The 25,134-nt window shown below is 40.2% G+C and overlaps 1 protein-coding gene across 3 annotated transcripts in view; it reads right to left on the reverse strand.

Annotated features, from left to right (window-relative positions):
- RFX4 (regulatory factor X4) overlaps positions 1-25,134 on the reverse strand; it is an 87,659-nt gene that overhangs the window by 48,100 nt on the left and 14,425 nt on the right. For 2 of the 3 annotated variants that reach the window (XM_010410480.4, XM_010410479.4), the window contains exons 2-4: positions 19,824-19,910; positions 13,023-13,083; positions 6,793-6,916 (exon numbers count right to left, since the gene is read on the reverse strand). In XM_010410480.4, the coding sequence (XP_010408782.1) occupies positions 6,793-6,916; positions 13,023-13,083; positions 19,824-19,910 (272 nt within the window). Of the gene's footprint in view, positions 1-6,792; positions 6,946-13,022; positions 13,084-19,823; positions 19,911-25,134 lie in introns of those variants that run through there. The other variant, XM_010410481.4, reaches the window with a different exon arrangement.

The following is a 25,134-nucleotide window of genomic DNA, read 5'->3' on the forward strand; positions in this document are numbered from 1 at the left end:
AGTCTTTACACTTGAATAATTTAAATTTCTGCTTTTCACAAGGCATGAACATTTTGTCAGTGCTCCTGATCTAGAAGGGATGCTATTCTTCATTAGTCTTGTTCCTTTCTATTTGACATAATTCTAGTCTTGTTTCTAGAATTTCACAGAGTAGTGAAATAAGATCAAATTAAGTTGCAACCCAGCAATTGCACACTGCCAGAATGAGAAATGGATTCCAGGTTCTGCACTTGCTAGTTCTATGAGGTTCTAGAGAGATTCTGCATACCATGGAATACATTCTCTTTCCTCCCATAACAATTCTTCATAACAGGGCCTGGTTCTGTTAATCTTAATTCAGGTTTCAGGTCCCATATCTAGACAGCATGCTTTTCTTTTATGAAGACAGGTATAGAAGATGTGTGTTTATTTACTAACTTCTATTGTGGTGTTTCAGTCTTAATACTCTTTGCCATGGCAGCAGCAAAGAAATCAGTGATACCAACATAGCTTTATTCTCACAGAGAGATGCTTTCCTTATTCTCATTGCTGTGAAACACAAGCAATACTGATGTCCTCGGTCTTGTAAGGATTTTTGGCTCATTCATCTTTGAGCCATTACTTTTCCAGCTGGATCATTTCAGGGTTTCCCCATCAGCTTCAGTGCTTTTCAAAATCCTGCTCTGAGGCAGCCTGTTATATTAACACCTGTGTTAAGAGGGTCCTTTTGGCTCAAAGATGGCTTGGGGCTGATTCAACAACCTATAGTCTTGAGGAAATGGTCAAGAAAACTTGCACCCACTGATTGGAAAGAGCATAATCAAAGTAGTCCAAAATACCATTTCTGTCTCTGAAATCCACCAAGCTGTGCAAACAAAAGCAGAAGAGGTGTGGCTGTGTCTGTGCCTTCTCTACCCCTTGGTTGCTTACTTGCATGGCCAGCAGGGAAGATTGCAATGTACAGGCTCGGTACTCTTGACCGCAGATCTGTTGCCTATTTAGATTCAATAACTTTCCCATTTCTCTCTACTTACTTTCCCGAGTTTTTGAATAGGGCATGGTCTAGCTGTAGGATAAAAACTTGTTTCTAGCACTGATACATCTCAACTGATATTGCAAAGCAAGGCAGAAAAACCTGTGCCCAACCCTGCCTGCTATGGAGATTAGATTCTGTGAGGAGCGCCAACTGAACTGGACTCTTTAGTGAAGCTTGTGAGACCTCTCCTCAAATTCATCTATGTAAAACAATATCCTCCTTCAGCAGTTCCTCTGGCCAGATGGAATTCAGCCTAAGGCACGATCAAACAGATTACTGCGTCCCAACAAAGCTGCAAACACTGAGTGTTCTGCCTCAGATCCTTAGCTGAGCTGTGGCCACTTTTGGTGCTGACTTGCTGAAGCCAAGCAGATCTAAAACCCTGCACAACTCCCCCTGCTCTGTACTGGTGCCAGCACACTGCCTGCCATGACCCAGCCTATCTGTGGGAAAGGCTGAGCGCCAGGATCCCTGCACTCTGGCAGACCCTGTGCTGTAAGCACAGCCTCTGGGACGTGTTGACAAGGCGTGAGGTAAAGCAGCCCAGGGGCCACTCCATGCTTAAGGCCTAACTGGAAGCCAGATGCTTGAAGTGGCAAAGCCACTAAAAATCCCATTGCTGTAGGGGATTGAGAAAGGAAAAGTCACTCCAGAGAAACTGAGCTGTCCTCCCTGGTTTTCTTACTCCCCAGGCTCAAGGAGAAAAAGGCAGTAGTCAGCAACCTGCAATAATACAAGGGATGAGTGAAGCAGAGCCAAGGGAGCAATGACCTTTCTGACTACACTGTAGGATCACCATTCCCCGCACCAGCATGACTGCTTCTGCAGTACTTGTGTTATTATGGTCTCATCAGGGGAGCTTGGCCTAGAAGGTTCTGAATTGGGAAGAAAACTCATACTGGTGTTAAGTGTCCTTCAGTCAGGAACCCTAGCTGTTAAAAAGGGATGAAGGAAAAGCGAGGACTGCTCAGATAGCACTGACAGACTGATTCAATGCAATAAGAGAAACCACATCCTCGGATTTACATTGATTTTTTCCCCAGTTCTATTTTTGTATTCAGTGTTGCAGAAATTGCTCATAATAAAGCAAATGCTGTTTTAATCTATCAGAAGAGAGCACTAAGAGTAAATATGGCTTTGCTATACCACTTACTATTGAGGCTACTTAAGAGCAAATTGAGAGTAAAGAAATAAAAAACCACATCTTCAGGAGAAGTATCTCCTTATGAACAACAGCAGGCAATTTCCTGATAGGTGCATTTCAATACAAAGACAAACCAGAATGCAATCACATCACAATGTCATTATCAATGAGGTTTTAGTAAAGGTCTTGTCTGTCCTTTTCAAACATTAAAATCATACAGTATGACAGCAAGAAACTGTAAATCCTATTTATCCTAGTCATGCTTGGAGGGGCAGTCCTGCCAGCAAAACTTCTGGGCATAGAGACAGTACATTGTGATGAAAAAGGAATCTGGCTGGTACAGCTTGTACCTCCCTGGAGCAAAGTAAACTATTGGGGGAAAAGGGTTCTTTCCTAAGCAATATTACAAGTCTATTGTGGACTCTGCCTTTTATCTAATGAAATGCATTAATTGGAATGTAATTTTCGCTTACAGCAAAGCCAGTCACAAAGCAACAAAATTTGTGTGAGCGTGCATCCATGTTAAGCCTCTTTAAGATGCCAAAATGATGTAAAAGGACCTCAGATTGGGGAAGAACCACCCTGAGAAGCGCCAGCAACCTCCGTTTTCCTTTTCAAACATTAATTTATTATTGCTTCTCAAAAGACATGGCAGGAAAGCCCCAAAGGTAAAAAAGACCAAAAAACCCAACACCGAACCAGACGAGGAAAGTATTTATCCTCCAGGGGGCACATGGGAGCTGGGAAGAGCTCAGCTTCGTGAGGATGCAAAGTGGTTTCACCACGAGTCAGTCCTTCTGTTCTGGGGGAGGGATATGGCAGGGCCCGGCAGGGGAATTAGCAGGGCACAGTAAATTTAAAGCAGTGAACTGAGGACACGGAGGATGGGAGAGATCGGTGCAGTTGAGGAAGATTACATCTTCGAGGGTCTTGACTAAGAAAGCAGTGTACATACAGGGTCACAAAAGAAACAAGAACAAAAATCAGTGTTGGAAATAAAAGTGAAAGAGAAGCTCAAAGACCTGCCAACCCAGCTAACAGCTGGGCAGAATGGTAGAGCCAGGAGAGCCTTATGGCACCCTCCCACCCCCCACAATAGCTACTGAGGGCTTTGGAAATGCTCAAAACACTCCTGCTTTTTACTTGATTTGGTGAAGGCCCTTATCCAGAATGATTTCGTTTTTGCAATGAAACCCCGTAAGAATGAGAAGTGAGAGTCATCATCCACCATAATTCTTTGCTCAGTGTGTTAATTATCACCAGCGTTTTATGTCAACATGTTGCTCAGGTAAAACCCAAAACAAAGATACATCTGCACAACCTTCCCTGCAGCAGGCAGTGGCAGAACTTGCAGCTGGAAACACCTTAAACTGCTCTCCAAATCCCCAAGGTCCCGGAGCAGAGCCCAAGGCATTCGCAGCACAGGGCTGAGGGGCACAAGGCTGCCGTCCTTTTTAAGTGACCTCAGCAACAGGGCTTTCACTCCTTCTGCCTGAAGGCTAATTCACAGTCTAAACACGTCCACTGTGAGAGAGCTTGTTCTCATATGCAACATTTGATTGTTAATAACTCTGTGACACACCTGCCCTGCCCCACTGTACCTCCCTGTCTTCTCACTGCTTCCATGGAATATTTTCACTTATTCTGCCTCACTTTTGCATGAAATCAAAATATAAAATGCTTGGCTGTCTACAGTAAGAGGAGGAGTTTAACACTGAACTCTCCACTTAATGCTGAGCTGTAACCAGCAAATTCACAGGGCCCTCCCTAATTACTATTTAGTTAAGGTATATAAAAGAATGCTGGGTCCTGTCTTTTGCAGACAATAAAAAGTACTGTAATGACAGGCTAGGCAGCACAGCACATTGGCAAATGCTAATATAGATAAAACTGGCATTTTTGCATGCTAAATGAGTGAGTGAAACACGAAAATCTTGACTAACAAAGTTACAGCTCCCTTTGCCATATGAGAATATATCAATTAATAGCCATGCTAGAGTATTCCTAATTTTATGTATACTTTATGTGGCTTAAGAGTACAGGCTGCTTTTTAAGAGCTGTTTATTTATACAGTATTTCTCTTCTTTGCTCTTCTTGTTCCTTTAATTGCTATTAGCTTGGCTTCCTATGAAAACAGTCTGTATTACTGTCTCTCTGTTAATCTCTCTACTCCCCAGACCAATTTTGGTTTCATTAATGCAATATTACCAACTGTCTGATGTTCAGTCCTTGTCCTAGAAATTTAATAGGAAACACTGTTACTTCTTACAGTTTGTTTTAATGTGCTGAACTCCACATCGATCTAAAAACTACCAGTCTGTTAAAGAAAAAGCCTGAATATTTAACATTGCCCACAGAGCTAAAGTTCAGAGATGAATTATAAATTCAGTGTGGTCTACTGAAAGGTGAACTGTCTACTATTTTACAGAACAACTACCTCCTTTCTCTGGAGGAGATGACAGCTGCAAGGCTCCTGATGTTTCCCAATGAAGACAAACATGTCCAGGGTTTCTGTTTCAGAAGCTAAGTTCAGAATTCCTTAAATAGCACCTATTTCACTGCACTGCTTCAACTGCCTCCAAGACATTTATGCAGCTCACCTTGCCAATATGGTATGTAAGTCACATAATAATAAACGTTGGCTAAAACTACACCCATGTACCTGCTCCAAAGGAGAAGCTGTCTGCAAGCTGTTGAGAGAATGGAGATGTGCCTTGCAGATCTTCATGCCTGTGCAGTACATTTTGTTAGCAGTAACAGGCTGGAAAGGATCAGTGGGGTCTGCTCAGGTTCTGCAGATGGAGAAGCTGATTTCATGTCAATATTTGCCCCACTGTTGTCAGAAGTTCCTGGACCAGTGCAGAAGTGCCAGTTCCCAGAGGCAAAAGTAATGGCCACCCAAAGTACTAGTGTGAAACAGTACCGTGATGTAGGGCTTCCTTCCTCTCCACAAAAAGGTAAAAATTTCATGCCTCACTGCTTCAGAACTCTATTGCAACCAAGAGGAAAACACTTGGATCACAGCACATGAAAAACATATTGGAATGCCACGATTTTTGGGTGGAAGTCATAGTACCTGTCCTGCTAGGTCAAGAGATTCCTACCAATGAGCAGGTCTATGTATGAGAGGCAGGAGAGAAGGGGGATGAAGTATTAAACAGTGTAACAAAACTGCCACATACTGATAAATGGTAGAATCCCTGGTAAATTTATGTTCTGATGGAATAATTCTGGAATATTTACTCTCTACAATATACAGAAGTTTTTAGCAGCAGCAGAAGTAGCATTGTGTAAGTTTGAGCCATGTTCCAAATACGTGAGCCTGCATGAAATCTGTTTCTTATTTTCACTGTTCCTAAATTACATGTTGCCACTATACTTACCACTTGGTAGCAATAATATGTACAATGAACAACTTCACTCACACTTTTGCAGTGTATTTAAACAGAAACCTGACACAGAATCTACTGAGCCGTGCAGGTCTTCAAGATACAACAAACATAATAATGTTACAACATGGTACACTTTACTTTCCTTGCCAAGCTGCCTGCCTAAAGATGCACTATAGAAAATGTCACCTCATTAAATATATTCTTCACCTACTCTTTACACAGGCACTTACCCTAGAAGCATTTTTCTTTCTTTGAATACCCAGCACTTCTATAGAACAAATGTTGCAAACACTAAAAGAGAACAGCTTGCGGGACAATTGGCTTCAGATTCATGCTTGCAAGCATTTCAAAAGCAGTGACAAACTGTACACTTTGGGGTTTTTTTCCACAACTGACAAGTTTTAAAGGCTTGTGACACAGTTTACAGTAGAATTTCAGTTTTAAATATCATCCTGTTTTTCACTGAGAAGAAAATATCACCTGACCAGTAAATCCAAAATACAAACTTTATGTTACCTTCTAGCCAGCTATTAACATCTGCTGTTTGTGTGGAGCATAAGAGCTTTACTGCTCACACCAGATGATGCACAGCTGTGTCTGTGCTAAGAGTGCATCTCCACTGTGAAGCTGGAGTTAACCTCAGTGGCTCCTACTACAGCAGGATTAGAAAGGGAAGCACAAGGAATCAGTGAAAAGACAACTTGGATAACTGGGCACCCTGTACCTGCAGTGCTCACAAAAGCAGCTAGATACTTTCTGGACTTTCATATCTGGAGGCATTGTACTCCACCATGTGAATTTGCCACATCATTTGATATCATTAACTCAGAGATGTCCATATCATGCTTGCAAGAACGGCACAGACTAGCTCTAGAGTTCAATTTTACCCTTCTGTTTTTAAAAATTACACATTTGTTTAAGCAGTGCAGGTCATAATGCAGATGTGTTTACACTGGCTTGTATTCCACTTCCAATCCAGCTTTAACTGCCAATACTGTGTACCATGTCACTGTCAGCTTGGCTGGAAACTGACATTCTCTGGAGCCTATCCATGGTTAGAAATTATTCCAACCATCAAAATACTTAAAATCTTAGCCTTTGTCCAATAACTTGAATACACAAGAGATTTCATTCATATACCTTTGTCTCTAACAGTATAAGAAGATTTAATTCTTTTCAATAATACAAATTCACCTGAACCAGGTGAGATTTTAAGGTGTCATACTGCAGTTTAGACTTACCTTCCCAAAGCTGGCAGCATTAACAGGTTGTGTGTCATTTTTCTCACAGAAGTCCAAGTAATGCATGTAGAGAGCACTTCGAGGAATGCAAACACCTTCTGCAATCTCATAGTTCTCCTCCAGCCTTAAAAAGCAAATATCAAACAGAGAGAACTGCAAGTATGTTGGATGTCCTGTATGGTAAACAGTATACAAAGCTTCACGTTTTAAGGCCAAACATGCTGACTTCCACTTGTCTACTAAATTTTCTCTGCTCTGTTCCTAAGTGCTCCTTCCAATTCACTCCCATAATACTTGCTTGCTTCACTTGGTTCATACTTGCTATCAAAAACCATAGGCTCTGAGTTCTCAGCAATCTGTTATACCCTGAAAGCATCCTGCAGTAAACAAATATATGTCCAACTATGAAACAGTAAATATTCACTAAGGGGAAGCATGCTCTCCTTCTTTACAGAACACATCACCTTTGGTTCATCACACTCTTTTCACTCCTGTGCTGCTGCAAAATTGCTTACCTTGAGGAAGCAGGTGTGGCTAAAGCAAGTAATTTGCAAATACACAGGAGTGTCCACAAAATCTTATTGTGTAATATTTTCTTGCTATTGTTCATGGGCAAAGTGAAAAAACAAAAAGAAACCACAATCTGAATACAATGCTGAAAAAAACCCAGTGAAATAACAACCTCTTCTACCTTTTAGAAACAATCATCATTTGTTTATACATGCAAATACACAACTATAAAATTTTAAATTATATGTCAAATGTATGAGTAGGCATATGCTTTATCTTTAAAGCTTTAAGCTGGTCTAATGATAAATCTAAAGATTAGAAGAAACGTTCCTTTGAAATGCCATTTTTATGATTGCTGACCCAAAAATGTTCAGGAGATATTTACATACACACTTGACATTAAACCATAATTAATCTTGTCGTTGATGGTGTCAGTCATAGTCAACTACAGTTACATGTGTGCTTGTCTGCCTTGCTGGGTAAGGGAAGAAGTTAGGTGCAACTTCCTCTTAATTGTATTAAAAAATAAATACTTGCAGTTTTACAGGAAATAATAATAACCAAAATAATTATTATCAAAATAATAATCAAAAAGCTTGCAGTTTTACAGCAAATAATCCCCTGCCATTTGATGACTGTAGAACACCTTCCAAATATCTAGTTTCTCTCCCTCATTGCCTTTTTCAGGCCCTACCTACCTTCCATTTCAGTTATCGTGATCATTTGTGACTGCAAACTATTTTAATAAGATATCCGGCTAGATGAATGGAATCAGTTTGTATGGGCAACATCTATTCTTCCCTGGTTTCTACAGAAATATCATCATGGCATCTTTCCTCAATTTCATAGTGCTCTAACAAAACCTCCTTTCAAAACCTGGAGAGTTCGTTTGTATACTATAGCTGCTAATTGGAATGTCAGCTTCCGTGACCAAGACAGGACAGAAAGAAAAGCAGTTAATTATTTCTCTTCATATCTGATGAATTTTTCTCTTTTTCTCCTCTCTTTCACAGAGAGTCATTAGTCTGACACTGAACAATGCCCCATTATACCTGAACTTTTTTTAATGATCAAAATCCCATCTTGCTCCACTTCTTTTATTTTCCTGTCTTTTATTTAACAACTTTATCATATTTTGAATCCAGCTGCATTCTAGAGTATTGTAGAAAAATAATGAATGCAATATTCAACCTAACAATTCATTACCAGTTACAAAATATAAGTATATATAAATATATATATAAACATTTTAAATGTTATAATAAAGCCCTGTGAAATCCAGTAGTTCACAATGAGACCTTTTGTACCACTACAGTATAGGAATAAAGTCCCTAATCCTTCCACAGGAATGAGAGTTTATCTGTCCCTGTTACTGCTTCCCTCCATATACACTTACATAGCTCTAGATTAAATGAGATTATTCTATATCAGAGTCATGTCTGTAGTGTTGTTAAAGATTTATTTTTATATCAACACTACAGAACAACCATGATGTTAACCACTGTTAATCACACAGAAGATTCTGGAACACGTTAATTTTGATTGAACATTGTATAAGAAAGCACGAATCTGGGGAGAATCCATTCCCTAGCTATGCTTTACCTTCCTCTTTTTAAATTCTTTTTATAAATGTTGCAGAAAATAGAATAGTTTTGTTGACTTTAGCTTCACAGTACTGTTATTATTCAGAGTACCTACACTGGAAGCCACCAAACTGCGTGGGATTAGGTTATCTGTACTTTGAATAATTCTGTGTTTGGGGAAGTAAACACACACACCAAAATGAAGTGAAATAAAGTTTCACACCTACACCTTGGTCAACCAGTTCACCCCTGAAATAAACACGTGCATTTCAGAGCCAAGCTATAGCTTTATGATGATAACGAACACAGGCTCATGGGATAAGCATAGAATACTAGGTATTGCTATATTCATGCCTTAACAGTTAAATTCAAGCTCATGTAGCTTCCCAAATTATGATGTATTTGGCAGTTTCCTCAATTATGATGTATTTGGCAGTAATGCTACATTTACCAGGCCTTTCACTTCATTTTGTGTCATCAATGAAACAAAACAAAAGCATCATTCCTGTTTCCAGGAAAAGGCTATTTAGCCAGGCTGACAGTCATCCAGACACGATTCTTGGCTTCTTCAGCTGTTCTTCATCTTCCACATTTAAAATGTTCAACATATTTCACCTTTGAAGAGGCACAAACATTAAGGATAGCTCCCCATGGGATTGATATAATTTGCCCTTTTCAGCAAGATGCCAGAAAAGGAATAACTAATAAAGTTGATGGCAATATGAACCATGCAAAAAAAAGTACATATTTCCCTTATGTCTTTGCTATGCTTTCTTCCTCTCCTTTTTCATTGCAACTGACATTTCCTCAGTTTCTGTTTTCCAACACTCCATTGCCTTCACTAGCTCTAAATGGTAGTAGCATCTACCAGTACAAACATGACCCGTTTTAATTTGGCAGACACCAGATGCTGCAGACAATTGTGAGGTGTCCATTTGCCAGAACAAGGGCAGTTTGGTACTGTATCCTGAAAACCGCTCAATAATTTACCCCATCACTTCCACCTCTAGAATCCAGCCCAGAGATTGTTGTTAGAAGACAGGACACATGCTTGCCCAAGGAATATTCAGATACATTTTTTAGTCTTCCCTGTGTGTGCAAATACTTGTGACGCCTGATGTTCTGCTTTTGGCTGAGAAAGGTTATTTTTTTTCCTATTGGCTGGCACTGCACTGTGTTTTGGGTTTAGTATGAGAGTAATGTTGATAACACACTGATGTTTTAGGTGTTGCTAAGTTGTGCTTACCCCAAGTCAAGGACTCTCCAGTCTCCCACGCTGTGCCAGAGAGGAGCACAAGAAGCTGGGGGTGCCCACAACCAGGACAGCTGCCCTGAACAGGCCAAAGGAATACTCCATACCATGGAACATCATACTCAGCATATAATCTGGGGGGAGTTGGCTGTGAGGTGCTGATCACTGCTCAGGGATGGGCTGGGCCTTGGTCAGCAGGTGGTGTGCAACTGCACTGTGCATCACTTGTTTTTTCTTGGGGTTTATTACTCTTTTTCCTTTTAATTAACACTATTATTATTATTATTATTATTATCATCATCTTATTTTACTTTAATTATTCATCTGTCCTTGGCCCACGGGTTTTACCTTTTTCCAACTCTCCTCCCCATCCCACTGGGAGCAGGGAAGGAGAAGAAGTGAGTGAGCAGCTGGTGTGGTATTTACTTGTTGGCTGAGGTTTGACCACCACACCTGAGCAGGCAAAACTGTCCAACATGGAAAGCTAACCCTTCAGGAAGTACTCTGTGCAGCACTTCTACAGTGCTGATCACAGCAGTTTACCAGCCCACGGGTTGCTGGGTGCTACTGCAGTACAAATAACCTGATGCTAATGTGTTTGACTTCCCAAACAGTGGAAACTGCTCATCTTCACACAAAATGAGCTTGCTACTTTAGCAGTTTGACCATAACTTTTGAGCTTCTCATTTTACTTAGTATATCAATTTCTCCAGGAAATACCAATTCAAAGCTGCAGTACATATGTTGAAAAGCATATGGAAACTACCAGAAAACTGTTCTGTGGGTATGGCTAGTAAGCTGGGAAACTTTTTACCTACATGCCTGTTAATAAATCAGCCAATTGTATAATTCAGTTTGACAGCAGCTAAAGATTTTAAACATGGAAACTTACTTGCTTTCTGTTACCTCATGGAATTTTGGGTGGAAAATGAACGGAGGAAATTGCAGATGCTCCAGAAGACTCAAAGGGGAGAATATTTGACCTACCTCAACATGTAAGAAACATAATACCACAGACAGGTAGTAAAGCCAGTACACTACCAAGACAGAAAGGAAGAAGCTGTAAGCAGCCTTTTCAGAACCAAAATTCTATGATTCTACTGCAAACACTGCTGAATAAGCATTAGTGTGCACAGTACATTCCAGCGGGGCTCAATATCCCAGGAGTTTAAGGATTTAGTAACCTTTTTGACTGACGAAGCTTGAGAGTATTTGGCAAAAGACTGTTGACAGTATTTGCCTGTTTTCTGTTGGGAACAGTATCACTGGATGTTCTAGTTAATGCTGGCTTCTTGGCTACCACATTATTTGCTCCTGTGGAAAAGACTCTTAACTGACTTCACTGCAAAATAAACACTGCTCTGAATCTGAGACTGGTAAGACCTGCTTGCTGCTTTATTTTAGCTAGATAGTTCTTTAGTATCCTTTTTGAACTGTGTTGAAGTTGTGGGAGTGAATAACGAAAAAAAATACCAGTATGACATTTCATTATTATAAATTTTCTGCCTGTAGCCACTTCCTTTCCTGAGAGTCTGTTAAAGAAAAGTCATTCACTTTTCTTGAACTTCTGAAAAACAGGACTTCTGTGATACAAATAGGTACAAAGAAACAATAGCTCCAAACTACATGGCTTTATTTATATTTGTCCATCTCATTGTTTACATGGAAAGTGTCTGTAAGTTTCTGAATACTGGCAGCAACCTATTCAAAATCAACCCACAGGTCTCGAGGTTTTTTGGTCTAAAAACCTCACCAATCAACTTTAAAAAGAAAATATAGAATAAATAATCCAAATCATCTTTATGCATTCATAATCATTATGTGATTCACAGAATCATGTAATTTAACAGGAAGGAAAACAGAGTAAAATACACTGAATGAATTATTCTTTGCTGGCTTTTTCAGTGAAATCTCCCAAGAGACTGACAGAAGCAGAGAAAGAACTTTGCTAACATTTTGCTTTAAAAACCCCACATTTTTTACCAATAATCTTATCTTTTCATCCAGAAAACTACGAGAAGTACTTCAGGTACTTTTAGGTAAAGGCCTTTCTTTAAAAAGGCTTAAAACAAGCTGAGGACTGTGGGATTTCAGATAAGCATGCTCAGAGGCTTCTCTGTAACAGAGCTCTGTTCTCCAGATACATGGAACCTCCCAAAAGATACTTGATCACTTACAACATTAAGAAACTTAAACAAGAGTTGAAAACCTAAATTAAGGCAAAAGTCAAGAAAGGTCTAAGAGATGACCTCTAGCAAGGGATGTCAGAATTACAGGTACACATTACAGAACATGCAGACTAAAATACATCTGCAAATCACTGGGAACAGCACTTGTTTATTTTTTATAGCACTGTAGACTAACTCACAAATTATCCTCTCTCTCTTCCTAATTACCCTTCCTTTTTTTCTCCTCACTGACTTTGCAAGGGGATTTTGACAAATTAATCAAACCTCAAACTCTTTCCTTTTGTTGTCTTCTACATTAAATTACAGAGATCTCATGTCAGTAAAACAGTCAGTAAGGGTGGGCTTCATCCGACACTGAAACAAATGTGAGTCTCGAAAAAGATTCTCAGTACTAGTTTTCTTTTTGTAATGAATGTAACAATGATGACAAACCACAAATAATCAGCTGGCAAGGTGGCAAATATCTATGCCAGGTAGATAATCTAAACTTTATCAGAGGTTTCCTCTGTTCAAAGAAATCCTGTAAGACATTTGTTGAGAAATGCTGTACAGGTTACTAACAGGCACATTAAACACTTACAGTGAAAGTATCTCTAGAACTGTCTAAGATGGCCAAGAGCTCTATTCTCTTCATCTGGAAAATGCATCATTAAAAACACTAATAGATTTTCTTGATTTTTTTAAAAGGCATCTTACCATTGCAGTGTAGCTGGAGTTGAATGCGGTTTTGATGCTCTATTATTTTCTTTTTCCTCATCTGTTAAGAAACAAACAAAAAAATGCTATGTAATTTCATCAGGAATTTCTCAGGAATTCATGAACCATTTTTTTAAAAAGAAGTTTTGAATGGTAAGAATTTTTTTAAAAAATAATTCAAATAATTTTTAAAAATCTAAAATGTTCTCAAGTGCCAAAACTTTCTCAAGATATTGGCTGAATTTTGGAAATGTAAATAATGATGTTTCCTAAACTACCATCTGTAGATACTGCTTAAGGCAATAAACCATGCAAGTATCACTCGTAGCAGGAGCAGAGTGATGCCTAGTAATAGTGACATTGAAAAAGATAAAATTTATATGAAAAAAAAGTAACTCTTAGATCTCTAGCAGCATGTCAGAACATGCAAACAGTTTCACTCATTCCAAGGGAACTGTTGCATTACCCAAGTTTTATATTAGATAAGGCATTTAAAATAATGGGGTACACCCAGTGTTTGATCCTAACATAAGGTATATACTAGATGTTTATAAATTTACAGAGATTAATTCTGAATGAGAAGTGTATATTCTGTAATACACTTTATTTCTTTCTGTGTGATTTCTCTGATAATATTCCCCATTAACTGCTTCCGAGGCAACTCTGATTTGCTGACTTTCCAAAAACTTGGATAAAAGATGAATAAAGAAAAAGATAATTAAAATTAAACTTCAGATATTGGATTCTTCCTACTTTGCATTTGTTCCTTTGAAACAATTTAGGAATATGCATAGAATAATTCCGATTAAATTGTGTTTTGTTAAACGTATGAAACATTCCTTGGTGAAAGCTGAGTGGAGCACAATCAGCAGCTCCAAAAGGGTATTCTTTGGCAAACACTGCTGTATCAAACACATTTTGAGATTTTAACAACTTTTTCCTCGATGAAGCCATTCGGCATAGATGGCTTTGATACCTAAACAGTGAGGTAAACCTGTACACCACGCTGCAAGTTTTCATGTAATTAACTTTTAGGAGTTATTTAAGCGAGGCTTTAGGATGCTGGACCTTACGGGAGCCGGGCTATCTCCTCTGAACATCAGACCCTCTTGGGAGGCCTTTTTGTGCTGTCCCGGGAACCCACGCACATGAACAACACCCCACCTAGCAAGGCTCAGTCTGCAGCCCTCGTCGCCCAGGATCTCCTGCATCCCTCACGGGAAGCTGTGCTAACCGAGCATCCTCCATCCTGCGGCCGCTGTCCTGAGCGTCGGCAAATCCATTCCGCAGCTCCCCACGGACCCCCAGCGCAGCCCCCCTTCTGCATCTGCATGACAATGGGCCCCTAATTATTGGGCCGCGCACTCCCTCCCTGCCTTTCAGGGCCCGCCTTTATTCAGCGCACAGGACCAACATACACATCTCAAATCACTTTTAAATTGTGGGTTTCATTTGTTTTTTCCTAAACAGGCGGTCGGCGTGCAGCAAACCCGGGCACACGGGGCCTGAATGCCGAGCGGCCGTGGCTGCCGCCCCGCACGAGCAAGGACGTGGCATGGGATGGCTTCCACCTGTGCTAACGTGACTCAATTTCCCTCTGGATACGTGGCAGGCATCAGACATCAAGTCAATGGCCAAGTTACACAATATTAGAGTCTCTGCACCCCTTCCATTCCTCCCCCAGCTGTTTTTCACTTGCACTAAGAAGGATCACCTGCTTTACCTAACCTGCCCTCAGACACACTTCACACCAGCTGTACTCAGCTCCTCCCACGTAAGGATTTGTTTTAACAACACAAACTAACAATTAGGTCATAAACTGCAATTTATGTCTCCCTCCTCAACTATGTTTGCTTCTGGTGGATCCTTCTTCAAGACTCTTCAGGATCCTTCACTAACTGCCCCTTCTCCAAGAAGGAGAAGGATGGACTTCAACCATAACTCCAAAATTTCTTTAAGCATTATTTCCCAGAGAATATTACCCATTGAACAACTGGATTTTCAACAAAGCTAAATTTTTCACAGTTACTGCTTGTGTCCCCAAAATCTCTGTACAAGAAAACAGTGCAACTTTGTTTTCTGCCAGTGGACCAGCTGTCAGCCAAACTTTCACTTTTCTATTAAAAAGATGGAAAGAACTGCACATAGTACAGGAATCGATGGGACCTAGAAATACAAGCTTTCAGTATTACATATACAAGCACTTAATTCTACCTTGTATAGTTTAACAATACAATCTCATCAGATAACTGACTAGCAGAATATAATAAATATCCCTATTCTTTATATTTTAGCTGGCAGCAGGGCACCTAATGGCATCCATATCGAGCAGAGAATATTTAACTCTTGACTCAGGTCTGATCCTAGATCACTTCATCTAGCATGAAAGAGGCAAGAGAAAACTGCATTTCTTACTTTTTGGCCTGTCATTTTATCAATTCACATTAAAACAACACTGTAGATTAAAATGAACTCATATCTTTAAAAATTCAGTACTTTTTAAATCAAATCTATTTTGTAGGAAAAGGAAATAAAGTCACTGAAAAGAAGTCTTGCTTTGAGACACTGTCAAAGAAGAGACATGACAATTCTTCTCTGACAAATCCAAAAGGGCTTGAAGTCACAAGGAAAAATCTTGTTCCTAATTCACAGATGCAGGTGTTCACACACAGCACCTCAGGGAGAAACCCATCTAGTGTGCTCTGCCAGTAGGAGGACTACCAGCATCCCAAGGAAAGGTGTCTTCAAGGTACCTGATTAAGTGGAAAACCTGGTACTCATCCCAAACTGAATGCAGGTAATAGCTTAGACAATTGCAAGTAAAACTCTCAGCATAGAAGGGACCTTCAAACATAATAAAACCAGGGAACATTGATGTTCTAGAAAAACAGTATTTGTTGGTTCCCAGATACATCAGAGAATCTTCCTCTTCCCAAACTCCATGGAAGTTTCTCTGCTAACAGCTCCATCTTACTTTCAAAATTCTGTTTCAAAGCCGCTCAGGTAGAGCCCTGTTTGTATCTTGTTCATGTTTGTATCCTTGTGGCTTTCCCACAGCTCTCAATGGTATCCTCTAACTTTTGCTCTCTGATTCTAGGTACAGCTCAAGGGATTTCTTGCTTCTTGCTGCAAGACATGAAGACAACAGGAGCTGTGCTCAGCAGCTTTGAGCCTGCTGCCTTAAACACAGTGAGTGGAGCAACCCAAAGCGAAGACACACCTTTTTCTAAAGTGTTGATGTTAGTCTGTTTGTCATAACTAAAATGGAGCTAAGTTCTTCTTTCCACTGTGGAGGTAATTGGAGAGCCCTGTACTTTCCTGTGCTGCCTGCATGTGTCTCAAAACCACTAAGGAGCTAACATGCTGTTAGTATCTTTATATGGATAAAATCCTTCCCTTAGTTCAGGTAGCTCCACATTTTTCAGAGGAATTGACTCTTCCTCTGTAGCCCCTGCAGGCCAGATTTTGACTGTTCTCAAAAGTGATTTGGCCTTAGCTAAAATTAGATTATAACATGAAGCTACCTTGTCTCTTACATGTAGCCATAAATGAGATTCAGGCTCATTAGCATGTATTCCATGCTTTTAGAACAGTGGGATCTTTTAAAACCCTCTGAGAACCATGGGAGCATAGTTCTCACTGAGTAGGTATGACTGAAAAAGAAAGAATTTTCTCCAAGGAAAATTTCAATGAAAACAAGTAGCTCTTTTAAAAACTTTTTTTAAATGGAAGAATTAGAGGTTTAGTTCAAACAAAAAAAGAAGCTGCTGGATAAGTCCATTACAGCCAGTATGAACATGGATTTTGAACACCACTTTTGAAGTACAAAAAGTAGTCTGAATATTTTCATTTATCTCGTAGAAGCTGTCTACACATTTACATTTCCAAATAAGCAAGAAAATTTGGACAAGCAGCCCTTCCACCTCATCAAGGAACATCACAATTCCTTCCCCATGGAACTGAAGTTGAGACTTTCATAAGCCTTCGTGTTCTTCCAGACCTCTATTTAAATTTAGATAACCTGGTTCAATGAACAGTACACAGAAAATGTTACGGGGTTGGGGTTTTTTAATTATTGCCTACAAGGTTGTACCATTCCCTTTTCCTGTGAATCTTTTGACGAACATGGAATGTGGAAGTGGCAGTAGGAAAAATGTTTTAAAAACTGGAAAATGACATAAAATTTAGTGATAATTTTTGTATTAGAATGTAAAAGTTGTGGTTTGGAAGAGGTCATAAAATGTTCCAAAAGAGTAAGGAGCACCCCAGGAAGTACAGAGATCATGTGAATCCATGGCTGTGAGTCATCGCTTCCTTTCCCAGTGTAATGCAGGTTCAAGAGGCCTGGACGTCTCTGGGTAAGAATGGAAGATTGCAAAGGACCTCTGTGGCCTGAAGTGTGGTTCTGTAGCATACTTCAACTGTAGAAAAGGAGACCAGCAAAACTATTACTCCTGTCCTAAAACCCTGTGAACTCTAAAATCATCCAGGAAAAAAAGAGTCACAAGAGCAAACGTTATGCTCTGTAAGAACATTGTCAGTTCACAGCACAAGTTCTCATAATCTTCAGTGGAGCCAAGGCCAAAAAAAAAACCCCAACTGAAAACCAAACCCACATTTTCTCTGGTAGGCCAGCCAACAGCTACCTCATGCATAGAGACAAAAAACTGGTCAAGAGAAAGGCGGATGAGGCTTTCTTCTGTTGCAGATGAAAACTGGAGCTACGCTGACAACAGCAATTTGACCACCATTCTGAAGAATTCAAATAGGGTTATGTGGGTCTTCTCAAAACATTTTGCCTCCTGCTTTGTTTGTAAATGTATGACAGAGGCTGGACAAAGAGTTACACGATGGTTTGGAAATTTTTGGTTGGTGTGTGGGCACTGTTAGAAAAATCTTAGAAAGAGCTCGAGGGCTAGAAAGGAGCTCATAGGACAATGATTTCTATGGTGAAACTTCTAGTATGTTCTGGATTTCACAGATTATTGGTCTTGCTGCTGTGGCTTATTTCGCTTTCCTACTCCTTCCTCTTCACCTTCTCCCCTCCCTCACCTCCCCCTCAAAACAAGGATGACTTTTCAGGTGGATTAATTCTCTTATCTGCACTGCAGAAATGCTGGTAATCAGTGCAAAGGAAGCATCTGGAAGAACTGGCTATTAAGAAGGAAGCTAGATAAAATCAACTCTGCCTCTCATTTGGGTTTCCATTATATGCTGTGACAATGTCTTCTGCACACAAATAGTGGAACAAATTCATTTATGTATTTGTTTTATCAGTTCTAAATTCACTGCCTTTCATTATTGTTGCTTGCCCCTTAATTCCAGAACCAGAAAACAGAATGAGCCACCATCCCATCTTCTCAATGCCACTGTCTGAAACACCTGCTCTTGTTAACCACACAGGTCCTCTTTTTACTGGCCCCAGCTATGTGGAAGTTTCTCATGCTCACATTTAAAGCACATATACCTATCTTGAATTCTGACCCTGTTAAGAGTCTGAACACACATCTCATTCATTACAGATTTCTTCCATCACTTTCTCAGTAACATCAGAGGGAAATGAACTTTGTATATCCCACAGGTTCTCGTAAAATTCAAAATAAGCTGATGTTTGTATTTTCACTACAATCCACTCTAATATTTTTAAGATAAATTAATTTCTATTCCTTAATTTTTAAAAACAAAAACCCCCAAGCATCTCCCAGTTTCATTGTCTATCTTTAAAGATTCTTGTCCACTGTTCTTAGCTTGGGAGTAATTAATAAATACCATGTTTCTACTAACATCTTCCTTCTCCTTCAGAAATACTGCCTCAAAACATATCCTTAGACAAATAAGAGTAAGGACCCAAAACAGCAAATTTCATGATCCATTACAACACTGTGCTACAGGGCATGCCATTTTACCATGATGTCAAAATAAATAATTCTCTTAAAATGCAAAAAAATTAAAAGGGAATTTCAGCAATTAAGTTAGCTAAAATATACTTTCTAAACTCATATTTATGAAATGTAAATTACTAGTTACTGAATTAAAGAATTCAATCTGCATTAATATCTTGTAACGCGAATATATGAAGTCCTGAGAGGAAAACTAGCATGAAGAGTATTTTGCTTTAGGCAAATTAAGCAGAATAGAAATTGTATGAACAGGGAAAACTAAATGGTAAGCTAGAAATTGTCTTGCAATTTTAAAAAGAAACAATTTGGTTATTTTAAATTACTTTGGAGCTGTTTTGATTACCTGCTATTGCTAAAAATCGAGATCTAAAATTACTATCACTAGAAAAGAAAAAAATAGTTATTTTAAAATCAGCTAGATTCATCATTGTTTCCTCTCTCTGACTAAAAAGAAAGCAGTATCATGTTTTAGTATATAATTTTTTAGTCTCACAATTGTTTAATTCCTAAAAGAAAGATTTTTTTGTTTATGTTTTGATATAGTAGTATTGGAAAATGGGACATTTTTTCCCTGTATTTTGACCACATGGTGTTCACAAGTGAAAAGCCAAACAGGTGGTTTTGCTCCTAAGCTAATACTAGCAGCACATTTTAGAGGTCATCCAACCTTCATTCAGTGACAAATTCTTCTGGTTGTTTTATCCAATAGATAGTATTATTTCCTATTAAAAAAGGCAAATATTACAGAAAAAATTTAATAAAACTGTTGAATATGTCAAATGAGTTGACTCTTTAAATGCCAAAGTATTAAAAATATCATTGAGATGTAGCAACTTATGTAACAGGAAATGAGCACTTGGACATGTTCACACTGACTTTAAATGAATGTCAAGTTACTTACTTTCATCGTTAGAAACATTCCCCAGAGAGGTGTGACTGGAATAACGTTTGTTTTCACTTTCATTGAGACATCGTTCAATCCAACTCTCTGCAAAAAAAACCAAAGATGCTCTTTTGTGTGTTTGTCTGCATAAAATATAAACCTGCAACAGATAAATCTCAATAAAGTGCCAGTGTTCAACAGATGGTGATCTTTAACATTTCTGTTAAAACATGCTCAGTCTGAGGTTATTTAGCAAGAAAATCCTTTCTTGCTTTCAAACTTAGCTGTTGCTTTCTAGTTTCAATTTTGGGGGCTTTTTTGTTGCTTTTAAACTACAGAGGCTGAAACACTTCTGTGTACAAAACAAAGGTCCTCAGGATATTCTCTCCCCCATCACATGATACATTAAAAAATAAAAATCAACTGATACACAGAAATGCATTAGTTTCCAAGTCTTAGTCTGGCAAAAGATTATATCCTCGAGTATTCCCACTGGCTTTGGAAGAAAATGGGTATAAAATCAATCATTCATGTGAATTTTGGTTAAATCAAGGATCAAGTGGTGCTCTCTGAAGCCCAGTCCTACAACCTCATTCACACTGGTGGAGTCCCAGGCACTACTGAGATCTTTTCCTCCCTGGTACAAGTCCAATGTAGCAAGTCAGCAGCCACTGAGCTGCTCAAACCTTTGTCACCCCACAGTGCAAATGCAACCACTCCTGCTCCTCCCTGTTTTTCAATTAATTCCCACCAGTCAGACGAGTTACCTACAGCATTACATTGATTTGAATCCGCTGTTCTTCCTGGAAGCTATAACTGACATCCCCTGATGACGTTAGAGGATGCACCAGGCTCAGCAGAATATACTGTTACAGGTCTTCAGGGCAAAAGTTACACCTTCTTATGTGTTTCCTTGGACAAGGTATGAAATATGAGTTTTGAGTTTGCCTAAATCCCTGGGTATTGCTACAATAAACTGACCTTCCTCATAGGATTATTTTTCAAGGGCGTGAACGTGGGCAGAAAAGAGTTTATGCTCAGAGAGCTCTGTGTGGTGAAGGCAAGAAAAAGAAGGGGTAGGTGGGAAGGCTGCAAGGCAAGCCTGCAAGTTATGACAGGAAACAACCCCACTGAGTGAAGAGATGCACAAGAAATAAAGGGAAACAGGCCTCTCTGTCAGCAAACTGCCAGAGCCAGAAACACCTTCAAAGACATGGAAATGGCTCCAGATTCCTTTCCATAAGCCCCCCCACCAGACACCAGGCTACCTGCACAGCACAGGCAGTAGCCTGCCAGCCAGCAAAAGCCCATCACAGCGGCAGGCTTGAAGGGAAAGCAGGAACTCAGCTTCTTGGGAAAGCTGCTCATCTGGTTTATAGAAGATAAAAGTTGGTATGACTTCATTTCAGCACTAGATTCCAATAAACAAATAAATGAATAGTCATGACCAAATACATCCTGCAGAAAAAAAAAACTTTTTAAACCCAGGCAGTTGCATGAACTCGTGCATATTCCTCTGTGCACACCCCCTGCACTGCCATGTAAACAAAAGGGCAATGGCACCTGTGAAGTGCCTCAGAAAGGGTCTGCTGAGAACCCTTCAGAGCTGATTTCCAGGCCCTGCCACAAGACTCCAGTGGTTTTGCATCCTTGTGGTTTCCAGGCAGTGTTGTGGCCGCTCCAGGCTATTCCCCTCCCTCTGCCTCTTTGCCCGTGTATTCACAGTAGGAATATGCTGCAGTGCTGCCTTCATCAGTACAAGCACGTCCCTGTGAGCATCTTTCTCATTCACCATCACACTTGTGCCTAAGAAGTCTCACAGCCACGCAGCCTGCTCCTTTGAGGTACTTCTCTGAAAACCATCCAAAAACCCACTTGATGTCAATAGATTTTTTAAAGGATATTTCTTCTCCCATCAGATTCAACACAGCCTTGTATAAAAATCACTGTAAGGCTACCGACACCACGACATAAAACCTGCCAGCAGGGCTTGTGCTGTGTAACCAGCCCCTGCTCAGTTACAAACCCACAAGCAGGCGGTGACTCCAACTCAGAGGCTTTCCCTGCTTGTGCTGCTCAGCTGCATGGGGTGGGGATGTATCACCTCCTTGTCTAAGGGCCAACACAACGATATGGCTGCTTTCTGCCAGATTTCTTTCGCTGCCCTAAAACTGAGCTCACAGCATCTCTCCAGTCTCCTTTTAAGTACTGTGAGCTGTCTTACAGGTGAAGAGAAACTTGCTGCCGAGGGCAACATCAGAGAGAGGTGCAAGAAGCCTTGGGAAAGATCACCCTACCTCCTCCTCCTCCTTTCAGCACACAGCCATGGCTGTATATAATTCCCTTGGCTCTGAGCCCAGCTGCAGGGAGTAAAAGCAAAGGCGGCTGCCATTAGCGCCAAGGGGAGACCGATGCCCAGCTCTGCCCTTTCTTTTCCTGCCGGCACCGAGAGCTGGGAAGCTGGGATGCATCCTCTTCCCTCGGCAGCAGGGAACTGGCAGCAGCCATCTTTAGTCAAATTCCCTGCCTAAGTAGAAGGAAAAAAAAAACTTTTTAAGTGTCACTCGATAACCATTTCCATCATCCTTGTTCACGCAGTGTCTCTGATAACTGCGTGCCTTCCCCTTTTTGATGGGAAAAGCAGCCAGTTTACATGGCCACATAGAAAGTCTGGAGCAGGGTGCAGTTACTGTTTAATTATGTGCTGCAGCTCCTTTGGTCCTGAATCACCCCGGTTCAGCCTGCTGCAGCCTGAGTCTGGCTTTCTCTTTGTGGCCTTGCATTTAAATAGCTGATAGAAATTCTTCAGGCCTGAAAAGATACATGACCTGTCTGGCAGCAAAGAATGAAGAAAACTAACTCTTTTGAGCAAAAATGTCAGGGAGTTTATGGCAAATTTGCCAAATTATTTGGCTAATGACAAAATGTGACAAACCAACTAACTATTTAAAGGTTGTATTATCTCATAAACCAAATTATGCAAGTATAAATAAATAAATATTCTAACATATAACTTCATTTAATAAGTAGCTATTTTGTACTGTTTGCATAAAGAAAAACATTTTTATAAGGCTTTAAACTCTCAATATTAATAACAGTGTCTTCAGATATTAAAAGAAAATACAACTACAGTTTTGCTAAAATTTTGAATATTCCCATCAGGAGCCCACAAATCCCAGACACAAGAACACCTGCCCAAAACAAAACAAAAGAAGAAAGAGGCATAGAGAACAAAATTGAAAGTTGAAATTAAGTTTGACTTTTGGAAGCTCTTTCAGAGTTAATAACAATAGATCTTGTTCCAGCTTAAGGAACCCACTGGGTAGAGCCCTCCACATGTGGAATGCTCTTGTCCTCATGACACGTGGATGCGCCTGTCCCAGGCAGTCCGGCTGCAGAGCTGCAGGAGAAGGCCCATGGGGAACCCCTGGTGTCTCCAGGCTGAGGTTCCATCCCAAGGCTGGCACCCCATTACACCACTGTTCTAAACATGCATTGAGTCATGTGGGATGGAAGTCATGTGGGAAGGCTTTTTGTGATTGAAGCTTAATTGTTGCACTTAGACCTCACCAAGCTCTCACAGGCAGGATTTCACAGCAGGAAAACTCACAGAATGATGGAGAGTTCAGGCAGCTACTAAGGAGAAGTGCACATCAGACCTGATAACAATGATGAATCATTAATACAACATGAGAAACCCCAAATTTCTAATGGGAAGTGCTTGTGAGCACAAAAGAAAATACATTGTGTGTAATACATCGCTGTGTTTATAGTGTATCAAGCCTTAAGGCATTTCCTCTCCCCCTCTAGGAGTCCTTCCCACAAGGAGTTCCAGCATACCATACCCTCAGCTGTACTGGGGCAGTGGTTTGAACAAGGAGCAGCACTAGTGAAAAAGCAAAAATATAAATTAGGAATATCTAGTAGTAAAATTATATTCATACTCATAACTGTGACACAGTATGGAAAGTATCATAAATCTTACTAGCAAAGAAAGCAAAGAGTGTTTTTAATGGCATTTTGAAGATCCATCTTTAAATATCATAGCAACTATTTAATTTTGCACAGGTCAAGAGTGAGCTGTAGTGAAACACACAACTGTGCCCCTCAACCTTAAAATTTTTATTATATAATTTTGCATACCACTAAACACAAATACCTTGTATCTGCTGTGGGATTCCTACATGAGGGAAAGGAGATCATTATTCAAATTACAATAATTTTCCCAGTGTAAATTTTCTGACAGAAAAACTATTACACAAACAAACCAAAAAAAAATAGAAATTGTTCCAAATTAAATGCTGAAAGATGAATTTAAAATAACTATGGAACTATTTCTGGCCCTAATTTTGCCTCTTCTCTTCTTGATCCCAGTCTTTCTAAGATTGACACATCCACTGAGACTCAAGAACCAGAGTGTTTCACCTCCATTCCATGTGCCCACCAGACTTTTAACAACAGAAGTTTAAACTGCACTTGTTTTCAAAAGTGGGCAGAGCAGAAGCCTGTGCAGCTTCACCCCATCCCCAAGGCACTTCTTTTCAACAAACAGCTATTTTTATTTGTATGGTGTTTCAAAGATTGAGCTGGGGAGGCAGCCCTCAGACTCCCCAGACAGAAACAGATGAGAGCTGCTCAGGAGCAGGAACTTTCATGAACTATCAGAAATGAGAAGCAGAAATGTTCTTTAAATATATCTTTGACAAATTATTTTGACATGTTAGGTCCTTCAGAAGGAAAGGCTTGCTTCTGGAAGTCACCTTCGAAAGGCTTCTCCCTGCAGAGGCTGAGTTGAGGCGATAGAGCAGAGGTGCCTGTGTATACTGCCAGTACATTTAATGAGATAATTACTCCTTCTTGTTTGTGTAATGGTTATTAGCTTAGTATATTTGCAGCCCAGAGCACTCATTACTCCCACATGGGCACGCCGTAGCCAGAGCAAGGCAAGAGCCACTTGGGCTCCTCTCTGCAGAGAAGAGGAGGTGGGTCTGATCACATCCCCAGTGGCTTCTGCTCCTGCTGTCCTGCCAGGAGGGTCAAGAGTTGCTGCAGGAACAGCATTACCTGGAATCACAGACTCTTCTGGCCTTTGTGAACCACTGTGGCCACAGGCTCTGGGGGGCTGTGCCATACAGCTTGGAACTGACTGTACCCAGAGCCACTGGCAACAGCCCTGCGGCCATGTGTGCATGTCCTGAAGGGAGACTAAGAGGCTTTATGGACAGAATAAAGCTCTGTGGTCACCTAATCTGAGCTGCATTTTGCTCACCTCATTCCCTACAGCGGTACAAACAGTACTGGTTTTCCACAGTTATGCCATATCCTCTGA

Source organism: Corvus cornix, chromosome 1A (assembly GCF_000738735.6).
Source record: "Corvus cornix cornix isolate S_Up_H32 chromosome 1A, ASM73873v5, whole genome shotgun sequence".
Lineage (NCBI taxonomy): Eukaryota > Metazoa > Chordata > Aves > Passeriformes > Corvidae > Corvus > Corvus cornix.